The sequence below is a fragment of the Acomys minous genome, assembly GCF_964271855.1.
Source record: "Acomys minous genome assembly, chromosome: 17".
In the NCBI taxonomy this organism is placed as follows: Eukaryota; Metazoa; Chordata; class Mammalia; order Rodentia; family Muridae; genus Acomys; species Acomys minous.
This window is the reverse complement of record NC_140500.1, coordinates 36,538,608-36,560,149: the sequence shown is the minus strand read 5'-3', so window position 1 is coordinate 36,560,149 and position 21,542 is coordinate 36,538,608. Positions and strand designations below refer to the sequence as shown.

The 21,542-nt window shown below is 43.1% G+C and overlaps 1 protein-coding gene across 15 annotated transcripts in view; it reads left to right on the top strand.

Annotated features, from left to right (window-relative positions):
* The window catches only part of ITPR1 (inositol 1,4,5-trisphosphate receptor type 1), a 357,780-nt gene that overhangs the window by 118,869 nt on the left and 217,369 nt on the right, over positions 1 to 21,542 (top strand). For all 15 annotated transcript variants that reach the window (XM_084765480.1, XM_084765471.1, XM_084765479.1 and 12 more), the window contains 6 exons: positions 2,355 to 2,470; positions 13,073 to 13,159; positions 15,403 to 15,561; positions 17,805 to 17,903; positions 19,321 to 19,404; positions 19,510 to 19,656. In XM_084765480.1, the coding sequence (XP_084621606.1) occupies positions 2,355 to 2,470; positions 13,073 to 13,159; positions 15,403 to 15,561; positions 17,805 to 17,903; positions 19,321 to 19,404; positions 19,510 to 19,656 (692 nt within the window). The remainder of the gene's footprint in view (positions 1 to 2,354; positions 2,471 to 13,072; positions 13,160 to 15,402; positions 15,562 to 17,804; positions 17,904 to 19,320; positions 19,405 to 19,509; positions 19,657 to 21,542) is intronic.

Here is a 21,542-nt window from a genome sequence, read left to right as displayed (position 1 = left end):
GCTTGTCACATGGAGAAAGTTTGCCTCTACAATGAAGATATTTTTCTTGACGGTATGGAGTATTTGCAAGTATAATATGCAGAGAGAATCCATTGAATCCCTAGAAGAAAGAGGGGTCTGAATTATAGGAAAGTTTGGGGTTTATAAATTGGACACAGCTGTTTGCTGCATGGCTCCAGAGACTGACCTGATTAGAGTGACTAGGAAACAAAGATATGACAAACGCAGACACAGACCCACTGGGATTGGTTGGTCTGGGCTCTCAGAAGGAAAGCTGCAGCACCTGTGAAGCTCAGCGTGTTTCTTAGGTCCAGCTGAACTGGGGGGGTGGAGATATTGCATATAGATAAATGAGGAGGCAGGGCTTCTGGCGTGCAGTTGTGTCAAGGGGGCAGGAGGGGTGAAGCTACAGTGGGCCGTTTTCTACCCACGTTGTCAACATTCTCACTCAGATCAGAGTGAGGCTTTTTCATCCCTCTGAGCGTTGCCTGAGGCATTGGCCCTTGTCATGGCTATGCCCATGTCAGCAATACATATTCGTTCATGCCTTAACCTGATCTCTGCAGGCAGTATGTGAACTTTTCTTACTTTGAGGTAATTATTTGAGTAAGATAACATGTAGGATTCATTGGAGAAGGTCTTCTAAGAGAATTTGTCTTAATGGGTAAGAATAATTGATTTGTCTATTCTGATGTACTTTAAAGCTGAGGATTTCCAAATTGGGCATTTGCTCCAAGTTTATTAATTTTAGTCTCTCAATCATTCTATTTGAATATCTGGTATGTCAAAATAAGTTTTAGGGGTATTGGTTTTAAAACTTAGTTTCCAAAAGAAATTATTTCTGAACTTCCGTTGTTATTCTGGGTAGCTATTCAAGCTAAGCACTTATTCTACTGCATAGCTATGTCCTGCCTCCAGCCTTTGGACTTTATTTTTTGGCATAACCCTCTCAAAATAAATGTATATTTAAAAAATTATACATATGTGTATTACTGAGCATATGTATGTATATATATAATAAAGCAAGCAGGACTGTAGATATTAGTGAGAAAGATGAAGATGAAACAGTAATGTTGTATCTAACTAATCACAATGGCCACATAGTTGTTTTATACCTCAGCTCAGTTCATGGACTTGCTTTGGTTTCTTTTGTAGTTGGTGTAAGGGAATGCCTGACAGAGGCTTTAAAAGGGGAAGGAATTGATTTTGTCCTTTGATCACAAAGAATGCCCACCCGTCAGTCAGGGAGGGCATGGCAGCCTGGCAGAGATGGCTGTGGCTTATGGTGGAGCTCATTTATACCTCATCAGACAGGAAGCAGAGTGCTTGATCAAGTCATAGGGTGAGTCTGTAACCCTAAAAGTTGTGTCCCTAGTGGTCGCATCCACCAAGTAGGCCCCTTGTCCAAAGGGTCGATGACTTCCCAAGACTGTGCCATCTCCCAGGACTAAATGTTCAATGTGGATTTGTCAGGACATTTCACACTGGGATCATTATCACTGCATTAGGGTAAGGCTCATCATGCATACACAGTACACTGAGGGATGCTCTCTGTGACTTTGACTCGGATCTGACTGGATCGTTCTTTCTTCTTTGGAGTGTCTGGCAAGAAGAGTAAGAGAAGGATTGTGTCTGCCTTTCTCTTGTTTCCCTGGCTGCTCTGCTGCCACTGTCATTGCACCTAGTTCTTTGCAGAAATCTTGGAGCTACTTGTCCAGGCTTCATAACATTGATGTAATATGTAACATCACCTACACCCAGGATTACCAACTGGAAGCAATTGGGATACACTCATCACTAAAGGACAAGGGCACATTTATTGGTCTCAATTTGAATTTTGCTGTTTTTGAATTGTCTGTATCCCAGAGGGTCTTTTTGCACATGACACTTGAAAGACCTTTGCTTTAGGAGGCACTGTCAAATAGGCGATATATAGGCTATTGGATTTGCATTTAACAAGTATCAACAAGACCAAAGATCCTTATGTGCAATGTTGTATGCAGTCGGGACTCTTTGGCCTTAGAATTATCTACTATGAATCCATGGTGGTAACTGTGGAGAAAGATTAAGAGCCCTAGATTTTGACATGTAGTTTTAGCTCTGCCATTAACTGCCTTTGAGATAACAGACAACAGTTTACCTTTCTGTAAACCTCAGTTTCCTTACCTGTAGCTTCACATGGTGATGGTGAAATTTTAAGACCAAAGTTTGTAAAAGGGCTTTGTTCCAACACTTACGTGTAGCGTATTAGAAAACCTTAGTAAGGCTGGAAAGCCTTTTTTTTTTTTTTCCTTTCATAAGCTGAGTATATGTGCATCATCAGTAATGGCTTCTGCCTTTTCTTTCCCTTCTAGACTGCCTCTTTAAGCTATGTCCTATGAATCGATACTCTGCACAGAAACAGTTCTGGAAAGCTGCTAAGCCTGGGGCCAACAGCACGACAGATGCGGTGCTGCTCAACAAATTGCATGTACGTATGGAGATGGGACTTCAGTGATGGGGTGTCCTGAGTGTCACCTGGATGGTGCCTGAGGGAGGCTGGAAAAGGGTTGGTTATGTCATCTTCTGACCCCACCTGCTGCCTTTTAAAATCCATCGTCATTATCACCATTATTATTACTACTACTACTATTATTATTGCATGACTATTTTTCTTATATATGTATCTATCTGTGCACGATGTGCATCTGCAGTGCCCATAAGAGGGCTTTGGATCCCTTGGAACCAGAGTTGCATATGGTTGTGAGCTGGGAATCTAATCCAGGTCCTCAACAAGAGCAGCCAGTGCTCTTAACTGAAGACCCATCTTTCCAGTCTCCTGGCTTTCTTAAAAAATTCTAAGGCAAGCTGGACTAAAGCCATCTTGAGATAGTTTGCAGGGAGGTGGCACTCCCCCCACCCAATTTTCCAGGGGTGGCTTGAGGCAAAATGGTGGCTAGAATTGAAACTTGGCTCCACCACTCATTGACTGTGAACGTGGTCAAATTATACAGTTCCTTCTGTGGACGCATAAAATAGAAACAATGGTCATCTCCACCTTAAAAGGAGGTTGTGAGAATCACACTAAGGGATACATAAAGGTCTTATGAATACCATCAGGTATGCAGTTAATATCATTTGCCTATTCTTTAATAAAATTTGACCATTATCCTTGTATTTATCATATTATTTGGTATGTAAGAGAAGTGCTCATAGCACTGCTAATGTCCTGTGTGACCACAGCAAGTCTCTGAGCCTCTGTAGATCATCCTGTAAAATTATGATGTCATTCTTCTGGTGCCTGGTGCCTGATACCTGGAGGCTAAGCTGTGTGGAAGCTCTATGCCATGTGCAGAAGGGGGAATCTTGTTGTAGATCTAGTATAACATAATTGAATTATTGAATACCCACCTCACACTGTTTTATTTTCCTCCACGTCACTTGTGTGTCTTCTTAGAATATAAATTGCATGAGGGCAGGTGCTTGCATCATGGCTGATTCTTGCTGAGTCCCTCGTGTCTATAGCCAGGATTCACATTCTTTTGGTACTCAGGAAGTAGGCAGGAGAAGCACACAAGTATGATGGTTCCTGGTGCTTAGCCATAGCTTGAAGATGGGCCCTGGAGGACCTCACAGTCTCCAGGCTCAGCCCACCACGATGTGGCTCAGGTGTGGCAGTGTTCTAAGTGTCTACATTTGATGAGGTTGAAGTTAGGAGGAGGTACTCCTCCCCTCAGCATATGCTGCTCTGATGAGGATTCTGTGTTCAGGCAAGGTCCACTGCTCAGGGTCCTAACTTCCACCATCTCATACTGAGCCAGCGTGAAACATGTAGTCACTCCCACTGCACCAGACCTGTTCTCATCATGGGGATGATTGTGTGTGCCTGGGCCCTGAACTTCTGTACAGCCCTCTTATCATAGTAGGATTTATTCACTTTACTTTACTGAGCAGCCCACTCTCATCCCAGTCACATGACCTTTACACTCATAGATCATCCTTCGCCCGGGTATTCTTCAGCTAAGGTCTCTGTATTCTTCCTCCCAGCTTCACTGTCATCTTAGCAGAATGTTCCCTGCACACTCATAGAAATGCAGCCTGGTTTTCTCCACTTCAGCTTCCTGTTTATGTCTTTCTCAGTGCTGATTATAGACTGCAATTATGTTTAATAAGTTCCTTAATTATTTGTCACTCATTAAAATGGCAGCTGTACAAGGTCAGGGGCATCGTCTCTCTTGTCAAGCCTGTTACCAGCTTCTCTCATGGTGTCTGGAGGAGAGGAGGCCCGTGAGAAACCCTGGCTGACTGAGCACTTTACCAGATACTAGAGACAGAATTGCCAGAGCCTTAGCCACGTGGAAACTCCCTAGCAAGTAAAGACTAAAGAGGTAGTCCTGCCTTAGCATTAATGAAGAGGCAATGCCGAGCAAACTCCTCCCCTTTCCTGTGTAAGAGGTGTGTGGCACAGGGATCAGGGAAAGCTTCCTGGAGGAAGAGGGCAGTAACCTGTAAACCTCATGTGAGGCATCTCCGAGAACTACAGAGCAGGGGAAAGAATAGGAACAAAGACCTGGAGGGTAGAGATTGTGTTAAAGACTGACAGAATTATGTCACGGTTACAGTAATCACAACATTCGGGATTAGTGTCCACAGGCCCATCACTACCCCTTCATAGAAAGTACTATACAGTTTTACAAAGACGCAATGGCTTCCTAGATAAACAGTTTTTAAAAATAGATTGCGAAGGAGAAATAAAGGGAAAGCGATAAGTTATGTAATAAATTACACACGTAGGTTAATGAACAGGGACAGTGGGCTGGGGCTTGCAGGATCTGATGGATACAGGGAGGTGGGTGCCTGTGATGTGGGGAGTAGGATGCCCGTGAGGAGGCTTTTCAAGATGACCAGCAGCTATGAGTACTGCTAGGAGGAACAGGCAGCACAGTCCAGGCCTCCTTCAGCAGTACCTGCACTTCTGCAGAAACACATTACTGATGGTACTAATGAAGCACACACAATTGAAGTGGAGCAGGGTCCTGCGTTCTGAAAATTATAGGTACCTTCTTATCTAGGTGAATGCCCTGGCAGCTGTAAGACTGCACAGAATGCAATGGCATCTTGTTGGACAGACCTGAGCCAGGCATTTCCTGGGCACTGGCCTTCCTGATTCCTGTGCACTGAATGTCACTAGCTCCACTCCTCCTCTTCGAATCATTGCACTAATCAGAAGTAGACCCCCCCCCCCCACCTAGCCTGTGATGGGAACATGGGCTTCTCATTGAGAGGCTGGGGAAGGCCCTCTGTTCTTGCTCCTAAGAGGGCACTATTGGTGTAGATGCCTGGGTGTTACCTTTGTGGAAGCCCTAGGTGTCTTTAGTTGTCTTGCTTTTGTATCTCTGATATGAGGATCACGACATTCAGTGAGGTCTTAGCAGTACGTCTCAAACTCTTTCTTCTCCTGTGCTTTTTACCACAGGGGTTCAGATTGCTAGTCCTCTTGACCAACAGGAAGCCAACAGGAATAAAGGAGTCATGAAGAGCTGTGTTGTTCATGGGGTTCCTGCATGTGCAGGTCTGGAGGGGGAGCAGTGCCACCTCCCTGTGGTGCTGTGTGGGAAGGTGGGCTGGGAGCTACACATGGCTTCTGATCGACAAGCAAAGATAGAAATCTATGCTTCTGTGTGTAGTCCTTTGTGCTTTAACTATGCTGGCAGCTAATTCAGTTAAAGCTTACAGCATGTGTTCCACAGCACCTCAGAATGGCTGGGTTAGAGCCAGATGTGAGTGTTCAGTGTCTGCAACCTGTGATCTATGCGGTTTTTTTCATCAGTACTTCCTTTCGATGCTCCATCCTCCAACTGGATGAACAAAATAGGCCATTTTTGCCTTTTTAAAAATGGTCTAGAAAGATGTTTATTAAGTTGATAAATACAAGACATGATAGAGAATGACTTAGGTATAAAACTTTAGACTCGCCTAGGTATAATAGATAGTATTTTCTTCAAGGTTGCTGAATACAAATGAGCTAAGCATTTTTTAAAAGATTTATTTATTTATTATTTATTGTATATGAGTGTTTTTATCTGCAGAAGAGGGCATCAGACCACACTATAGATGGTTGTGAGCCACCATGTGGTTGCTGGGAATTGAACTCAGGACCTCCAGAAGAGCAGGCGGTGCTCTTAAACTACTGAACTATCTTTCCAGCCCGAGCTAAGCATTTTGATTGTAACAATTATATATGGTTTTCTTGATTGTTTCATAACTATTATTACTGTATAAAGTTTATTGTAAATAAAAAGCAGTCATTTCATAGACACATTGAAGAAGAAAAAATATTGTGATGTATGAAAATGTTTTTCATTACATTGCTTTTATAGTAAAAGTAGTTTACTAAGAATTTATTCCCTAGAAATGATAAAATGTTTAACAAACTAGTATAATGTTTCATTAGTAAGGTTCTATATGTAAATATATATTCATATCTCTACACATACACAATCATATGCATTTCCCTTTTCCTCTGTAGCTATTTGCCTTTTTTAAAAAGTCTATTCTTGTGGTGTGTGTGTGTGTGTGTGTGTGTGTGTGAGAGAGAGAGAGAGAGAGAGAGAGAGAGAGAGAGAGAGACAGACAGACAGACAGACAGACAGACAGACAGACAGACAGACACAGAGAGAGACACAAGACACAGAGACAGAGAGAGACTAAGAGATAAGAGACAGAAAGATGTGGGGGTGTATATTATGTTCCTTGTATTGTTTGCAGAAGAGAAACCAGTTCTTTGCCCTGATGTGAGATGGCTTGCATGGCTTTGCAGTCTTGAGTGATGATCTGGCCTTGACTTTGTGTGGGTCGTACTTTCTTGCTTAGTTGGAGTTTTTTCCCCTTGTCCCAACATCTGCCTGTTTTGGTGCAGTCATTGAAAGGTGGTTATTTTGGTCAGTGCCTCCCCTTGCCTTTGGGGGCTGGTCTCTAGTGGGTTTTCATTTTTATTTTGGTCAATTACTGGGCAGCACCCGGGAGGCAGAGGTCAGGTTATTTTTAATTGAGGCCATTTAAGGAATTTGTTGTCTAGACCACTCAACATCCTTTTGACAGGGGTAAGCGGTGTGCCCAGCCCTCTGAAGGAGCATGCCACCTAGTGGCTGCTTCCTGTGTGCTCACTTCTCCAACAGAAGCTGGATTTTTCACTCTTTAGATCCTGACTTCCCAGCAGTCTCACCTTCACATCACAACATTAGTTATAAAGGCTCTAACTAATGTTTCTGGAGAGCAGTTTTCCCATGACCTTGAAATGGGTGCCCACACCGTTTGAGATTTGAGAATGAGCATCTCATTAAGCTATTTGACCTAAGTGAAGCAGACGAGTGACAGGTCGTTACTGTTATTTAAAGCCTGGGATGTGAGTAGCTATTTTTTCTGGACCTTTAATTCAGTGTGCTCTTACGTCATTGAGAGCTCATTGACCTCACCTTAATAACCTTTCTCCACTCTTCTTGTGCCCCTTCTATACCGATTTAATAATGCTTGCTTTATTTCTGAAATAAAATAACAGGTGGCTACATGAGGGTTGACCTTGATCTTCTTTAGGGCACATGGTAATGTCAGTTGCCCAGAAACTGTGAGCTGGAGTATTTTGTCCTTAGAAATGAAAAACAGTTTCTGACCCACAGCGTAAGGGAAATGAATAGTAGGTATTTCATTTGGCAAGATCTTTAAAGAAAACATAACAAATTTCATGGCTTTTAAAAATATCCAAGCTACTTGCCACAGAGACCCAACAAAGATGTAGTGCCAGAAATCACACAAATGAGCTATAGGAAAAGAATTCCAAAGTAAATACGAACAGGAAAAGAAAAGGCCACTAACTACCGGGATCCCGAACCTGATTTCATGAAGACTAACCTTGGTCTCCATCGCTCTGCTACCCCAACAGGGAGATTCCAAACTGTTAGTGGAGATATGCTATTTTCTCCCATCTCAATGATGTTTGTTTGTTTCTCACTTTGTTGGGAGTAAATAGAAGATTTTCTTTCCACTTTTAATGGCTACTTGGTGGCTCCACTGTATGACAGTACTGACAGTGTAGATAACCACTCCGTGTCGGGAGGGGAGATAGGGAGACTTACTCAAGATCTTGATAACTTTTTAATTTTATTTTCTTTTTTACCATTTAAAAAATGGTGGGACTTTGCACTTTCATGAGTTTAATCTAAGAAAGACAAACTCCTAGAAACAAAATTACCCAGTAAAGTTACATCCATTGAGGGAAGTTCCCCCCTCCACACACACACATTATTCTTGGAAAGCTTGTATCAGTTCGCTGTGTTACAGTGTGTTCACAGACGTGTATGAAGGGTTTAACAAACCATGATCTCATTGTTTTCAAGGAAGTGGGCAGCCTTGGACTATGGTCCCAGGGACAGTCTGGGTTTTGCTACCTACATACTATGTTGCCTATTGAATGTAAAAGTCATGATTGAAACTTTTTTGTCTATAAGCCAAGTTTTGTCTTGTAAGGGAAGTTATATAAGGATCAGTGCATGAACTTGAATGAATTTTATCTATTCTCTGTGTGTGGATGTGTTCAGGTATATTAGTGCGTGCGTGCATGTGTGTGTGTGTGTGTGTGTGTGTGTGTGTGTGTGTGTGTGTGTGTGTGTAAAGGCTACAAGTCATCCTTGGATGTTGATTTTCAGAAGCCAGAACTCTTGTTGCTTTTTGTTTATTTGTGACAGGGTCTTGGTTGACCAGAGAATTCCTGGGATCTCTCTCTACCTTCCCTGTGTCCAGCAATGGGGTTACAAGCCTGTGCTGTCCTGCCTGGCTTCTTATATAGGTCCTGGGGATTGAACACTCAGGTCCTCATGCTGTCTGGCAAGCACTTTCCCAACTGAGCCATCTCCAGTCCCTGCACTGAACAAACATACTTTATATTCATGCTATTACTAAAGGGCGAATTGGAGACTTTTCTCTTTATATGATACGAGCTTTAGAAGTGAGCTCACAGAATGGCCACAAGTGATTGCTTTCTGTGTTTGCTCAGTACTCATGGGCATGCATAGTCATCAGTGATTGCTAACAGATATGAAAGCATTCTAATTCAGGGTTTCATCAACGTTTAACTGTGATCTTCCAGAGTGTCTTTAAGATAAGTCTTAGGTTCTATTCTCCATCTACTTTCTGTTCATCTTCTTTTTATTTTAGATCACTGCCCTCGCTCTTCAGACCCACTGCTTTGGAATTAGTTTCTGCTAATGATGATCAGTCTGACACTAATTTGTGCCCACTCAGCATAGATAGGAACTGTCTTAGTTAGGGTTTCTATTGTGGTGATGAAACATCACACAAAAGCAACTTGGGGAGGAAAAGGTTTATTTGAGTCACACTTCCGCATTGCTGTTCACCACTAAAGGAACTCAGGGCAGGAACCTGGAGGCAAGAGGTGACAAAAAGGCCATGGAGGGTTGCTGCTTATTGATTTGTTCACACTGGCTTATAGAACCCAGGACCACCAGCCCAGGGAGGGAACCACCCTCAATGATCTGGGCCTTCCCCCATCAATTACTAATTAAGAAAATGTCTTACAGCTGTGTTGCAGGATATTTGATCTCATTGTGAACTCTGAGATTGTGAACTGTAAAATCTGTTTCTTGTTTGGTATGGCGCAGCCCTAACACATACCTTTAACTCAAGAGCTTACTTTTTACTGTAAACAAGTCTTTGTGATGCGGCTCAGCCATAGCACACACCTTTAATCCAAGAGCTAAATAAAGTCAATCCTAGGTCAAGAGGTAGAGCAAGAAACCATCTGACGGGATAAAACAGAAAGGAGGGAAATTGAGAGGATACTAAGTTAGCATGGAGAAGAAATGGCTTTTGGCTTTTTCCTTCTGATATGTGAACTGAGTAGAAAGACATTTTCCTTCTGGGATATCAGCTGAGTAGGAAGATCACCTGGGTGCTTTTTCCACCTCTCTGAGCTATTAGGGTTTTACCTCAATATCTGGCTCCTGAGTATTTATTGGTAAAATCAAATGGTTAGGATTTCCTTTCCTTTCCTTTCCTTTCCTTTCCTTTCCTTTCCTTTCCTTTCCTTTCCTTTCCTTTCCTTTTCTTTTCTTTTCTTTTCTTTCTTTTTTAAACAACACAACTGGATCTTATGGAGTCTTTTTTTAAACTGAGGTTCCCTTCTTTCAGTTAACTCTAGTTTGTATGTCAAGCTGACATAATACTATCCAGCAAGGAAACAATATTTTTAGGCTCCTGGGTCTTAACTGAGGCTTTTGGAATTTCTTGGGAATAAGAAACGATTCATGAGAATTTTCCATCCTAAAATCATTTGAGTCCAGGAAGTGCCACTCAAGGATTCTTCTGTGTGATGTTTAGGGCATAGAGAAGCTGTATTTGCTTTTTTTGGAAAATGTTATTTTATTTTTCAGAATCCATTGATTTTTCTCCCTATGACATTTTCCCTCTTGAGTTTCCACTCAGTATTAGCTGAGAAAAGCTTAGTAGAGAGAAGAGATCACTCTGTATAAAGTAAGTATAAACTCTCACTCCAAATGAATCCAGCCAATGCTTTGTTTGGAAATCTACCTGTGGGGACTATATAGAGCTTTAGAGTACGTGAAATACAGGGTTGAAATTGGGAGAACAAGGTTAGGGCAGGCATGAGACTGAACACCTGTACCGAGGTCATCATGGATAGGCTGCTGCTAGACTGTCTGCACGGCATTATCTTCGGATATGACTGGAATTCTATGGCTTTATCTTTGTATTAGGGAGAGTAGAAGACTGGGATTTAATTCAAAAGAGATGGAGAGAAATGGCCAGATGGCTCATCCTTCTTTGTCAAAGCTGGCATGCACAGGCCTCCCCTCTTTGGAGTCCCAGGATAGGCAGGTCATTATCTTCCTGCACATCACTGTGTTTGTAAATTGGGATTGCTTCCTGCAGTTTCCCCAAATCTCACCTGTCTACGACAGGTAGAGCTAGAGAAGACCCAAAACTTGAAGGAATGCTTAAGATTTTGGGGAGACCTGGTGGCACTCAGAGGAAGGACAGCAGGTTACCAAGAAGAGACTTGATACCCTATGAGCATATACAGGGGGAGGTAATCCCCCTCATGAACAGTCATAGGGGAGGGGAATAAGGGGAAAATGGGAGGGAGGGAAGAATGGGAGGATACAAGGGATGGGAAAACCATTGAGATGTTACAAGAATAAATTAATTTTAAAAAAAATGAAAAAACAAAAAACAACAACAAAAAAAGATTTTGGCCCAGCTACCTAATTCTTGTTTTAAAATCTTCAAGGCATTTCTTAGGTTTAGAATCTTGTCCCTAGTAATAATGACTAAATTATTGTCTTAGAGCCAGGTACTGTGGCGTACACCTGTAATCCCAGCACTCGGGGAGGCAGAAGCAGGCAGATCTCTGTGAGTTCCAGGCCAGCCTGGTCTACAAAGGGAGTCAGACAAAGAAACTCTGTCTCAAAAAACAAAAAAATGTTGTCTTACTCATGTGGAATCTTAGTCTGTGAAGAGACATCATGACTATAGCATCTCTTATAAATGAAAATATTCAATCAGGGCTAGCTTACAGTTCAGAAGTTTAGTCAGATAGCATCATGACAGGAAGCATGGCGGCACACAGGCAGATATGGTACTGAAGAGGTAGCTGCAGGCAGAGAAAGAGATCTTCCTTTCATATATCTTTTGTAATAATTATGGTAGTTTCCTAATGCTTGTGTGTTTCCTTTTGTGCTAAGAAAACCAAATGAGCTTTGCTAACATCCAGTGACCTGGCTGAATGAGAATGCTTCTATGTAGGGATTTTAACACTAAATCTCCAAAGGCCCTGTGAAAATGAAAGTATGTTACCCATGAAAGGGAACCTGTTGGGATCTGGTAGTGTTTTGCCTAAAGAGAAGGGGAGAAACTCTAGGGAGCCAACATGGCAAACCAACGCTTCGAAGTCTTATTATTGGTAAACTGGGATGTTACCTTCCATCAACTTCTCTATGACATGTCTTTCCTGTCATGTTTCTTCAACCTATTTTAAGGATGGGTAATGGGCTCCAGGAAAGCCTGCTTCTTGTCCGAGGTGTTAGTAGTTCCCCATAGCCATATTGTGATATAATAGCTCCTTTAAATGCTCTTGGACAAAAGAAGGAGAGATGGATGTTTATGATGTTGGCCCCAACAGCCTCTTCTAGTACCTTCTGTTTGGCTTTACCACCTTTCCGAGCATGCCACACTGGACAGGTAATATCCCTAGCCTTATTTGCAACTGTACAAATTTGAAATTTAAACCAAATACATATTTGAAACCAAATGCATATTTGAGGATTAGCTCTGTCACTTTCATAAATGAATGATAAAAAATTGAAGCCAAAATTAAGCAAGAGTTGTTATATACAATAGAGAACATATTTCACCCAAGCCTATTGTACTAAACATCCAATTAGCTGTGTGATGTGGATGAAAACTTTAAATTTTTACTGTTTCTTGTTTAAAATGGGGTAATCATCTTCCTTTTAAGGAATCACATGAAAATTAAATGATGATGGATTTTTGGCAGTAATGAATAACAGGCCACATATGGTAGAGCGAGTAGCCACTATACTAGGTGATTTATATGAGGTATGGGTACCATTTTTATCCTGGTTTTACAAATAAGGACTCAAGCTCACAGAAATTTCATAATAAACTAGTTCCTAAAACCACGTGCTTCCCTAAACCAGCTTTTCAATTCAGTTTTATTTTATTCCAAAGCCTTAAAGAACAGTTGCAAATCACAAGAGGAATGCAAAGCCCTTTCTGGCCTTACTCTATTGTTCAAATATATATATATATGTGCTCTTCACTAGTTTTTCATATGCCAATGCCCATGACTTCCCTGAAGAAAAAGCCCACTTTAACGAAGCCCTGAAGGCTCTGAAGCTGAGACCCAGTGCATAAGCTGCCTGGCTCATTTCTTAGCGCCTCAGGCTGTGCCTAAGGGTCAGCTTGTTCTGTGGTTCTGTGCTGCTGCAGAAGAATAGAAGCTTTGTGCTCTTGTGACCAGTCTTCCTTGTCAATGTTGCAGCATGCTGCAGACCTGGAAAAGAAGCAGAATGAGACAGAAAACAGAAAACTGCTGGGAACCGTGATCCAGTATGGCAACGTGATCCAGGTAGGAGCAGGTGGCTCTTCTCTTCCAGTGCTGAAGCATGACAAAGAAAGAAGCTGAGGGTGCAAACTCATGACGTGGGCTTGCCATTCCCTTGGCAACAGGCCTCCAGTAGCAGCAGCTACCTTAATGAAAACAACCTAACTTGGTCATCTTTTTGGGTCGTGTTATGGCGTAAGCATTTCCTTTCTCCGCCAATTGATGATCACCTGTGCGCAGATGGTTTAGATGGGAAACTTGAAGCCTGAAGAGGAAGTTGCTTGTTATGGTTTTGCCTAACTTACAGCGCTTGGGAGGTCTCTGTATCTGGTGAAACGTGGATGCCCTGTACATTTTAGCTGTTGTTTAAGAGCTGTTTGCCAGAGATGATAAAAAACCGTTCTGTGCACACACAGACACGTGTGTGTGTGTGTGTGTGTGTGTGTGTGTGTGTGTGTATGTATGTATGTATGTATGTATGTATGTATGTATGTGTGTATAAGGGTTCATGGAGCCCAGAGTAGCTTCGTGCTCACCATGTAGCTCACCCTCCTCTCTTGAACCTCTGCCTCCACTCTCCAAGCATTGGGGTTACGGGCACATGCCTGGCTAACCTTCACAAAGCCTTAACCATGTGTATCCTTTTTAATGAATTTTTTTATTAATCAAAAGTATTTCACAGTTGCCATGTTTTATGGTTGTTTGGTTCACCCATTATCTTCTGTATCCTTGAGCCTGCTATGGAGATAACAGAGTCCAAACAAGATTTCCACAAGTCTTTCCCAGATGGTTCTGCTAACCGTGTACACTACTAATTATGAAGGAATTTCTTTCTGTTTTTATTGCTATTGGGTATAAAATGGTGCTAACCCTAAATAAATAAATAAACCAATAAAAAATTAGTAAGAACAAATTTCTGTGGTTGTTTTTTTTTTTTTTTAAATAGGGAGTACAAAAGTTAACCTGGAGTCTTGCTAAGTTGCCCAGACTTGCCCAGGCTGGCATTCGGTTGTCTTCCTGCTTTGGCCTCCTGAGTGTTAGGATTATAGGTGTGTGGGCCAGCGTTCCTGGCTATTGCTCTTTGATTACATGGGTTAGGTTAGGCCTTATTAACAGCTCTCGAAAGCTATTGGAGGAGTAGATTACCAATCCCACCTGTCCTTCTGAAGCTCCATCCTGTTATCAAGGCTCAGAGTACATGACACTCTGTTGGTTAGACTGGAGAAGGGTGGAACTGAGGAATTAGGAAGTACACAGGGATACTGACAGTCAATACATTCCAGTCCTGTGAGGTTTCAAGAAAGACATGCCAAGCCAGTGGTGATGGCGTCTGCTTCTAGGATGGTTTTAAGTGATCTCAGTTTTATTTCTGGTCTCTGGCCTTGGAACTTACCCGTAGGATGGTGAGGCAGTGTGTGGAGGATCAGAGGCCATTCACCAAGGGAGCATCAAGAGTCTGCAAGGATATTATTGTTTTCTGTTTATCCTGGCCATAGGCCCATCCACTATTTACAGAATATAGATGTTATTTCTCCACCCCTAGCAGCCCTGTCAGGAGATCCGTGGGCCTCTTAAGGGCGCTCTCATGTTATCAAGTGAACAGGAGATGTGGCAGCTGCAGTGGAGTCACAAGCTGGCCTTCCCTCTGTTGGGACAGAGAAGTCCTGTGTTCCTGCTTTCTCTTTTATTCAGCAACGTGGGAAACCCTAACAATGCTTACTGGTCCAGATTATTAGACAAGCTCTTTCCCGTCTGGATCTTTTCCCTCCTTCCATGCTTCTTGTAATCATCACCCTAAAGTGAAGCATAAAGTACTTGGAGCATTGACAGCGGGTGTCCTGGGTCACCCTGTTCTTCAGAAGGAATGACAGTCCTCTGATGGAGTTGCCTTTTAAATCCGACTGTTGCCTGTTGACAAAATTACCTTCCTTCATTCCCCACTGGTATCAGTGCCTTGTTAGAGTACAGTTCCTTAGTCCCCTATCCACGCCTCTCTAGCCCCTTTCAGATGGTGGAATAATTGGCTTCTGCAGTGTCTATCTTGCCCAAGGCCATGTTGGTTAAAATAAAAAAAACAAAAAACAAAAAACAATTTTTCCTTCTCTCCTGCCCTTGGCTCTTCCTCCCTTCATTGTTCCTTTTGTTGTTTCCAGCGATGGGCACTTTATGTTTTTCCTGCTTAAGGAGCTCGGTGGTGGGAGGAATTTTATATGACGGAGAGAGCTAGGACAGAGAACTCATGTCATTTTCTCTTGGTTGATTTTTAGCTCCTGCATCTGAAAAGCAATAAATACCTAACTGTGAATAAGAGGCTTCCAGCCCTGCTAGAGAAGAATGCCATGAGAGTGACCTTGGACGAGGCTGGAAATGAAGGGTCCTGGTTCTACATCCAGCCGTTCTACAAGCTGCGCTCAATCGGAGACAGTGTAAGTGTCGCTTCCTTTGCGCCTGGGAAGCTTCCAGTGGCCACTGTGCTCGAGGCTCAACTAGGAGACCAGAAGCCACTGGCATATGAAGAGATCAGATCACTATGGAAACTAGTGTTTGGGAAACAAGGAAATGAGGGGAGACGTGTGCCCTAAATACACTCGCTATGTTTTTCCTATTGGGCCTCTGAAAAAATTCTATTACCTCAGTAATTTTACCATGAAGACAGCCATCCTCAATTAATATTCTGGTCAAGGATCCTTTGCTGTTCCATTTCCATGAGTGCAACAGAAAATGTGCAGCTATTTTGGCAATGCTGATGGGTGGAAAGTGGAAAAGAAGCAGCCTTAGTAGGGGATGGGAGTGGATGTGTGTTGGTGCCGCTTCCTGTGTCGGTCGGTAGGCAGGCAGGCGGTATCCCCATCTCCACCTGCAGCTGCAGTAGGCCCCTGTCCTGGGAGTCCAGACAATACAAAGCCACAGGCATCCCTTTTGAAGGCAACTGAGAACACTTCTGATGTTTGTTAGTTAAATTAGTCAATCATTACGTGGGCACATACTTAATGGTGAATATGCTTAAATATTATCGGCTATGTACTTGACCTTGTTAAGGTTCTAAAATAGATGCTTTAAAAAAAAAGCCTAAAAAGAAATTGGCACCTTCAACAGCATTAAGTGTTCTGGAAATACTTACCTACCCTTTACTTAGAGCTAGGTTTTGCCTTTTTCTTTCTTTCTTTCTTTCTTTCTTTCTTTCTTTCTTTCTTTCTTTCTAATGCCATTTAAGTTTATAGGCTGTGGTCAGTTTAAATATTTTTGTGTGTTTGTATGTATATTACATAACAATAGCAAATTGGTCTCTTACTGCAGGTATACAGTGAATATTGATCCACAAGAGTTTAGTCCTTTTTAATGAACTCAGATTTATTCCAAGTTATAGAAAAACTTAGTCATGTATTCGTCCCAAGTATATCATTCTCAAAATGTGCAGATTTTACCTTATTGGATAACAGACATCTATTTCGTTTACTTCCTTTCCCTATATTTCCACCATAAAAAGCAAATGCAGAGCTGAGGAGGTGGCCTGCTGTGCAAGCTTGAGTATCTGAGTTCAAATCCCCAGTATCCACATAAAAGCCAGGCTTGACTGTGTGTGCCTCTAACCCTGGCATTGGGAGAGTAGAACAGGCAAATCCTGGGCACTCACTAGGCAGCCAGACTCACTGAGCAGACCTGAGGTCCCCTGAGAGAACCTGTCTCAGTGGGGTAAGGTAGAGAATGATGCAGGTTTTTGTACATTCTTCTCTGGCCGCCACATGCACATCTGCAAGCATTCTCACACTCACATGCACACACACACAACAAGGTAGTTGGTTTCAAGTATTGTTTTCAGTAAATCTTTTCTATCATTTTATCTGTTAATCTATGAGTTAGTTGAGAGTGTAATATGGATAATAACCTTTTAAAAATAGTTTCTCTCATACTATAGAGGTTGACCCATTCATACTGCAGTGTTTTGAGGGTATCAGCTAAGATAGTAGATTAGAATATAAAGTATCATACTTACACATAGTATAGGTATACATTTCTGGGCAGAGGCATTTGTTTCAGTTATTCACCATTAGATTTAGGTGTCTGTTGGGGGGGTGGCTGGAGAGATGGCTCGGGGGGCCTGGAATTGCCTCTAACAGCAGTTGCAGGGAATCTGAAGCCCTCTTCTGGCCTCTGTTGGAACAGAATGCACGTGGTACACATGTAGACAAGGTGGGCACCCACACATACACACAAAACAGAAATAACCTTAAAAATGTAAAAGCCATCTAATGCCATATATATGAAGGACAATTTATCTATTAGATTATATTCTAATATATATTAGAATATTAGGCAAATATTAGAAAGTAGATTTCTTTCTGTTATATTCACAATTCTAAAGATCAATGCTCTAGAAACAAAATAGTATCCAGCTCTCCCCAGAATTGCATTGAGCTTATGTATACAAGTATCTCAACTGAATACCAAAAACCTTTTTCTTAGTGCTCTGGACCAGCTTGCCGAGTATCAAAGTATGACCAGCTACAGTTGTGCACTGAACTTCAGCCTCAGCTTTCTTTCAGAACACAAGCCATGCCTGCACAGGTCAAGCTTATATGTGCTGTGACAGGCCCCCTGGAACCATGCCGCAGTGCCTGAACAGTCCCAATCTGTCCCGTGAAAAACTGTTTTGCTCCTTCCTTTCCAGGTGGTCATAGGCGACAAGGTGGTCTTGAACCCTGTCAATGCTGGCCAGCCTCTACATGCCAGCAGCCATCAACTGGTGGATAACCCAGGCTGCAATGAGGTAAGGTCATTTGAAAAAGTAGAAGCCTCAGTGTAAGGGTGAGTGTTGTGCCATGGGAGCAGGCCTTGCGGGTGTGTGTGTGTGTGCGGGCACATGCATGGGTGCTCACATGCATGCATGGCATGTGACTTTAGCATGTACTCCGGATACTGCCCATTCTGCAGGGAAAGAACCCAATGCCCACATTTGGGCATCATGAGGTTTCATAGGTCTGTGCATGGGCAGTGAATGTGATAAACTTTGCATCTCTGAAGAATCAGTCTCTAATTTGTTAAGCCTGAAAAGGCTCCTTTCACCATTTTTCCCCTAGCTGTTGGGGCACATTTCTTCAATTTGACCCCCTAAGGATGGTGTCTTACTGTTAAGTCTCAGGAGGTGACATTACAGATCATACACAGCCCTGATAAGTTGTCCTGTTTTCAGCTGTACATCTGCTAAGCCTCTCACTGGCAGGTACAGAAACAGGATCCTAGCTCTCTTGTCATAGAATGTCTGTCTCATGGAGAGGGCATGAGCTCTAGATTGAGAAAGATGCGAATTCAGATCTCAGTCTGTGTCCCCGAGCTCTGGAACAGTGGATGGATTACTCAGTGTCTCTGTACATCAGTCTGAAAGGAGGGTAGAATTTCTTCAGGGGTAGTGAGATGCTGTTAAATAGTGATTGTACAGATACGGGCTCCTGCTGTTAGTGATGACATTAACATCTTCAAATGTCTGTGCTGGGCTCATTTCTTGCCCTGGTATCTCACTCCATTTTGTAAGTATTGATTTAATTTAGCCTTTATACTTGTGGCTATTGAATCAGAGACTTGGAGGAAAGGGACATAGCATTCCAAAAGGGGCAGGAGGAAACCAGCGCGTGATGTCAGATTTGGAGCATGTGCAGTGAAGGGTACAAACGAACCGTTTGTTACCTAAGCTTTCTCACTCCCCAGATCATTTTTCAGGCTCTTTGTTCAGGATGCATTAGTTCCTTTTCTCATTGCTTCGGCAAAGCTGCTGAAAAGAAGCAGCAGCTTAAGGTTTATTGTGGTTCCCAGACCTGGTGGGGAGGACACAGTGATGGAGGAGGGTGCCTTGAGCGGAGGGAGGCTGTGCATAGAGTAGGAAACAGAGAGAGGACCAGAAGCCAGGCCAGGCTGTAAACCTCCAGGCCTTCTGCTCTAGAGACCAGCTTCTCGCAGCTAGATCCCTCCTCTTAAAGGTTCCAGATTCTGCCAAAACATCTCCACCAGCCGGGGACCATGCATTCAGACACATGAATGTGAGGGGACGTTACGGCTCCCTGCACTGTATATAACGAGATGTTTGTGCTGAAAACCAGCTGACCTTCCTGGCTGCAGTGAGGAGCTTTGGGCCTGTATGACACAGTTATCCTAGGAGCTATGTGGAAATCTCGCTCTGATTGGCTCTCTAGGTCAACTCCGTCAACTGTAACACAAGCTGGAAAATCGTCCTCTTCATGAAGTGGAGTGACAACAAGGACGACATCTTAAAAGGAGTAAGCTTGATGCTTCTCGGCTCTGGGCTTTCCTCCCCAGGGTAGCAGGTTGGTTCTGTTCTTCACTGTGTTTCCTCCTTACTCCCATCTCGTGCTAACGTGCAGGGTGATGTGGTGCGGCTCTTCCACGCCGAGCAAGAGAAGTTTCTCACCTGCGACGAGCACAGGAAGAAGCAGCACGTCTTCCTGAGGACAACAGGCCGACAGTCAGCCACGTCGGCCACCAGTTCCAAAGCCCTGTGGGAGGTGGAGGTAAGGGAGAGGGCCAGGAGAGGCAAGGGGCTGCGGAGGTGGTGAGTGCAGGAGTTCACATTTAAATCTCTCTGCTGCAGATGTGTTTCTAAATGATACCCAGGTATTTCTAAAAACTAAGTAGAGACGGCCCCGGGAAGGCAAGTGCACCATGATGTCATGCATGGTCTTATGGAGAAAGATAACATCTACACATTCTTTCCCTGAGTCAGCAGGAATGGCTTATTCCTACCCGCCCCCTTCCTCTTCTGTCTGTTCTTTTCCCCCATCCCTTCAGTTGCTGTCATAATATTTTTCAGTCAAATTGTGACCTGACATTGATAAATGCAAGGCTCCCACACTGTCTTGGGACACAAATGAAGCTGTGAGGTAGAATGTTCTGTATATGGCAGGGAGGCTGCACTCAGGAAACCTCAGCGATATGGTGACCTAAGCAAGACCCGAGAAACAGCACTACCAGTTCCTGCACCGTGGTGGATAGGAGGGATTCTCACATGGGCCCACACCTCTGTGAAGAGCTACGGGCAGTTAGTGGCTGCTGAGAGAGGAGGAATCAGTCTTCTTCAAGGATGAGCCCCCTGATAGATTATCCAATCTTAAATGGTCAGCCCTAAGCATTTATACCTAAGAGCAGCACTAAATTAACCTAGCAAGTTGTTGTTGTGTTATTTTTCTTCTTCTTCTTCTTCTTCTTCTTCTTCTTCTTCTTCTTCTTCTTCTTCTTCTTCTTCTTCTTCTTCTTCATCATCATCATCATCATCATCATCATCATCATTTCATGATTTTGAGAAGAGTGGTGGAGGGGAAAGGGAGGAGTTAGAGGGAGAAGAGAAATCATGTAATTTCAATACCAACCAAGAACCATGCATGCAATAAAACTAGACCCCCTATTCAGATGTAGCCAATGGACAGCACGTTCTCCACAGCTGTGTGGAGAGTGGGGACTGACTCTGACAAGAACTATGGTGCCACCTATTTTGACCACTTCCCCTTGGTGGGGAGGCCCAATGGCACTCAAAGGAAGGGCAAGCAGGCGACCAGGAAGTTGTCATCATATGGTGGAGGAGGAGGAGGTCCCCTTCTGTGACAGGCCTAGGGGAGGGGAACAGGGTAAAAGACAGGAAGTTACAAGTGAGGAGATAACAATTGAGATATAATCTGAATAAATTATTTAAATAAAAAGAAAAAATGATTCTGTTCTCAGGAATTGGCTTGCAAAACCAAGAAAGAAACTGATAAGAATATTTGACTCTAAAGATACTGAGAGCAGGAAGGAAGGCATTGCTGTCCTCCCCACTCAAAGTCTCCCTCTGAGTGGCTGCCTTTCTGTCTCTACTTGTTAACTTTCTCCCTTCTCCCTCCTCCATCCTTGATTATGTCATGTCTAGCTTGAAATCTAGGCAAGCACAACAGAATGCCCAAGCCATAAGCACAGAATTCTGTGTTCATTCTCACGTCCACTCAGCTAAGGAACCAGCACCTGGATCAAGAACCAGAAGAGACATCCTTCAGAGGTCCTCAGCGTGTCGCTGAGTGCTTCCCATGTTCTCCTGGACAGGTGGCCGCAGACAGATGGCCAGCCCCTTGCTGAACAGCACAGAGCAGCTGTTAGGCTAGGCAGCCTTCACCCCGCTGTGTTGTTGTGTGCTTTAGACAGTTTGCTTTTTTGTCTTCCTCTTGGTGCTGTACTGTCCACATCCTATGCAGCGCGTGAATCAGCCATTTGTTGATGGCATTTGAGTTGTTTCTATTTTGGAGCTGTTATAAATAAAGGTCCAGGGCCACTTGTGCTTAGACACACAACCAGTGGGATAACTGAAGCCTGTATTAGGTATAGGTTTCACATTATAAGAAATTGCCAATTCAAATCCAAGGGTGGCGACTTG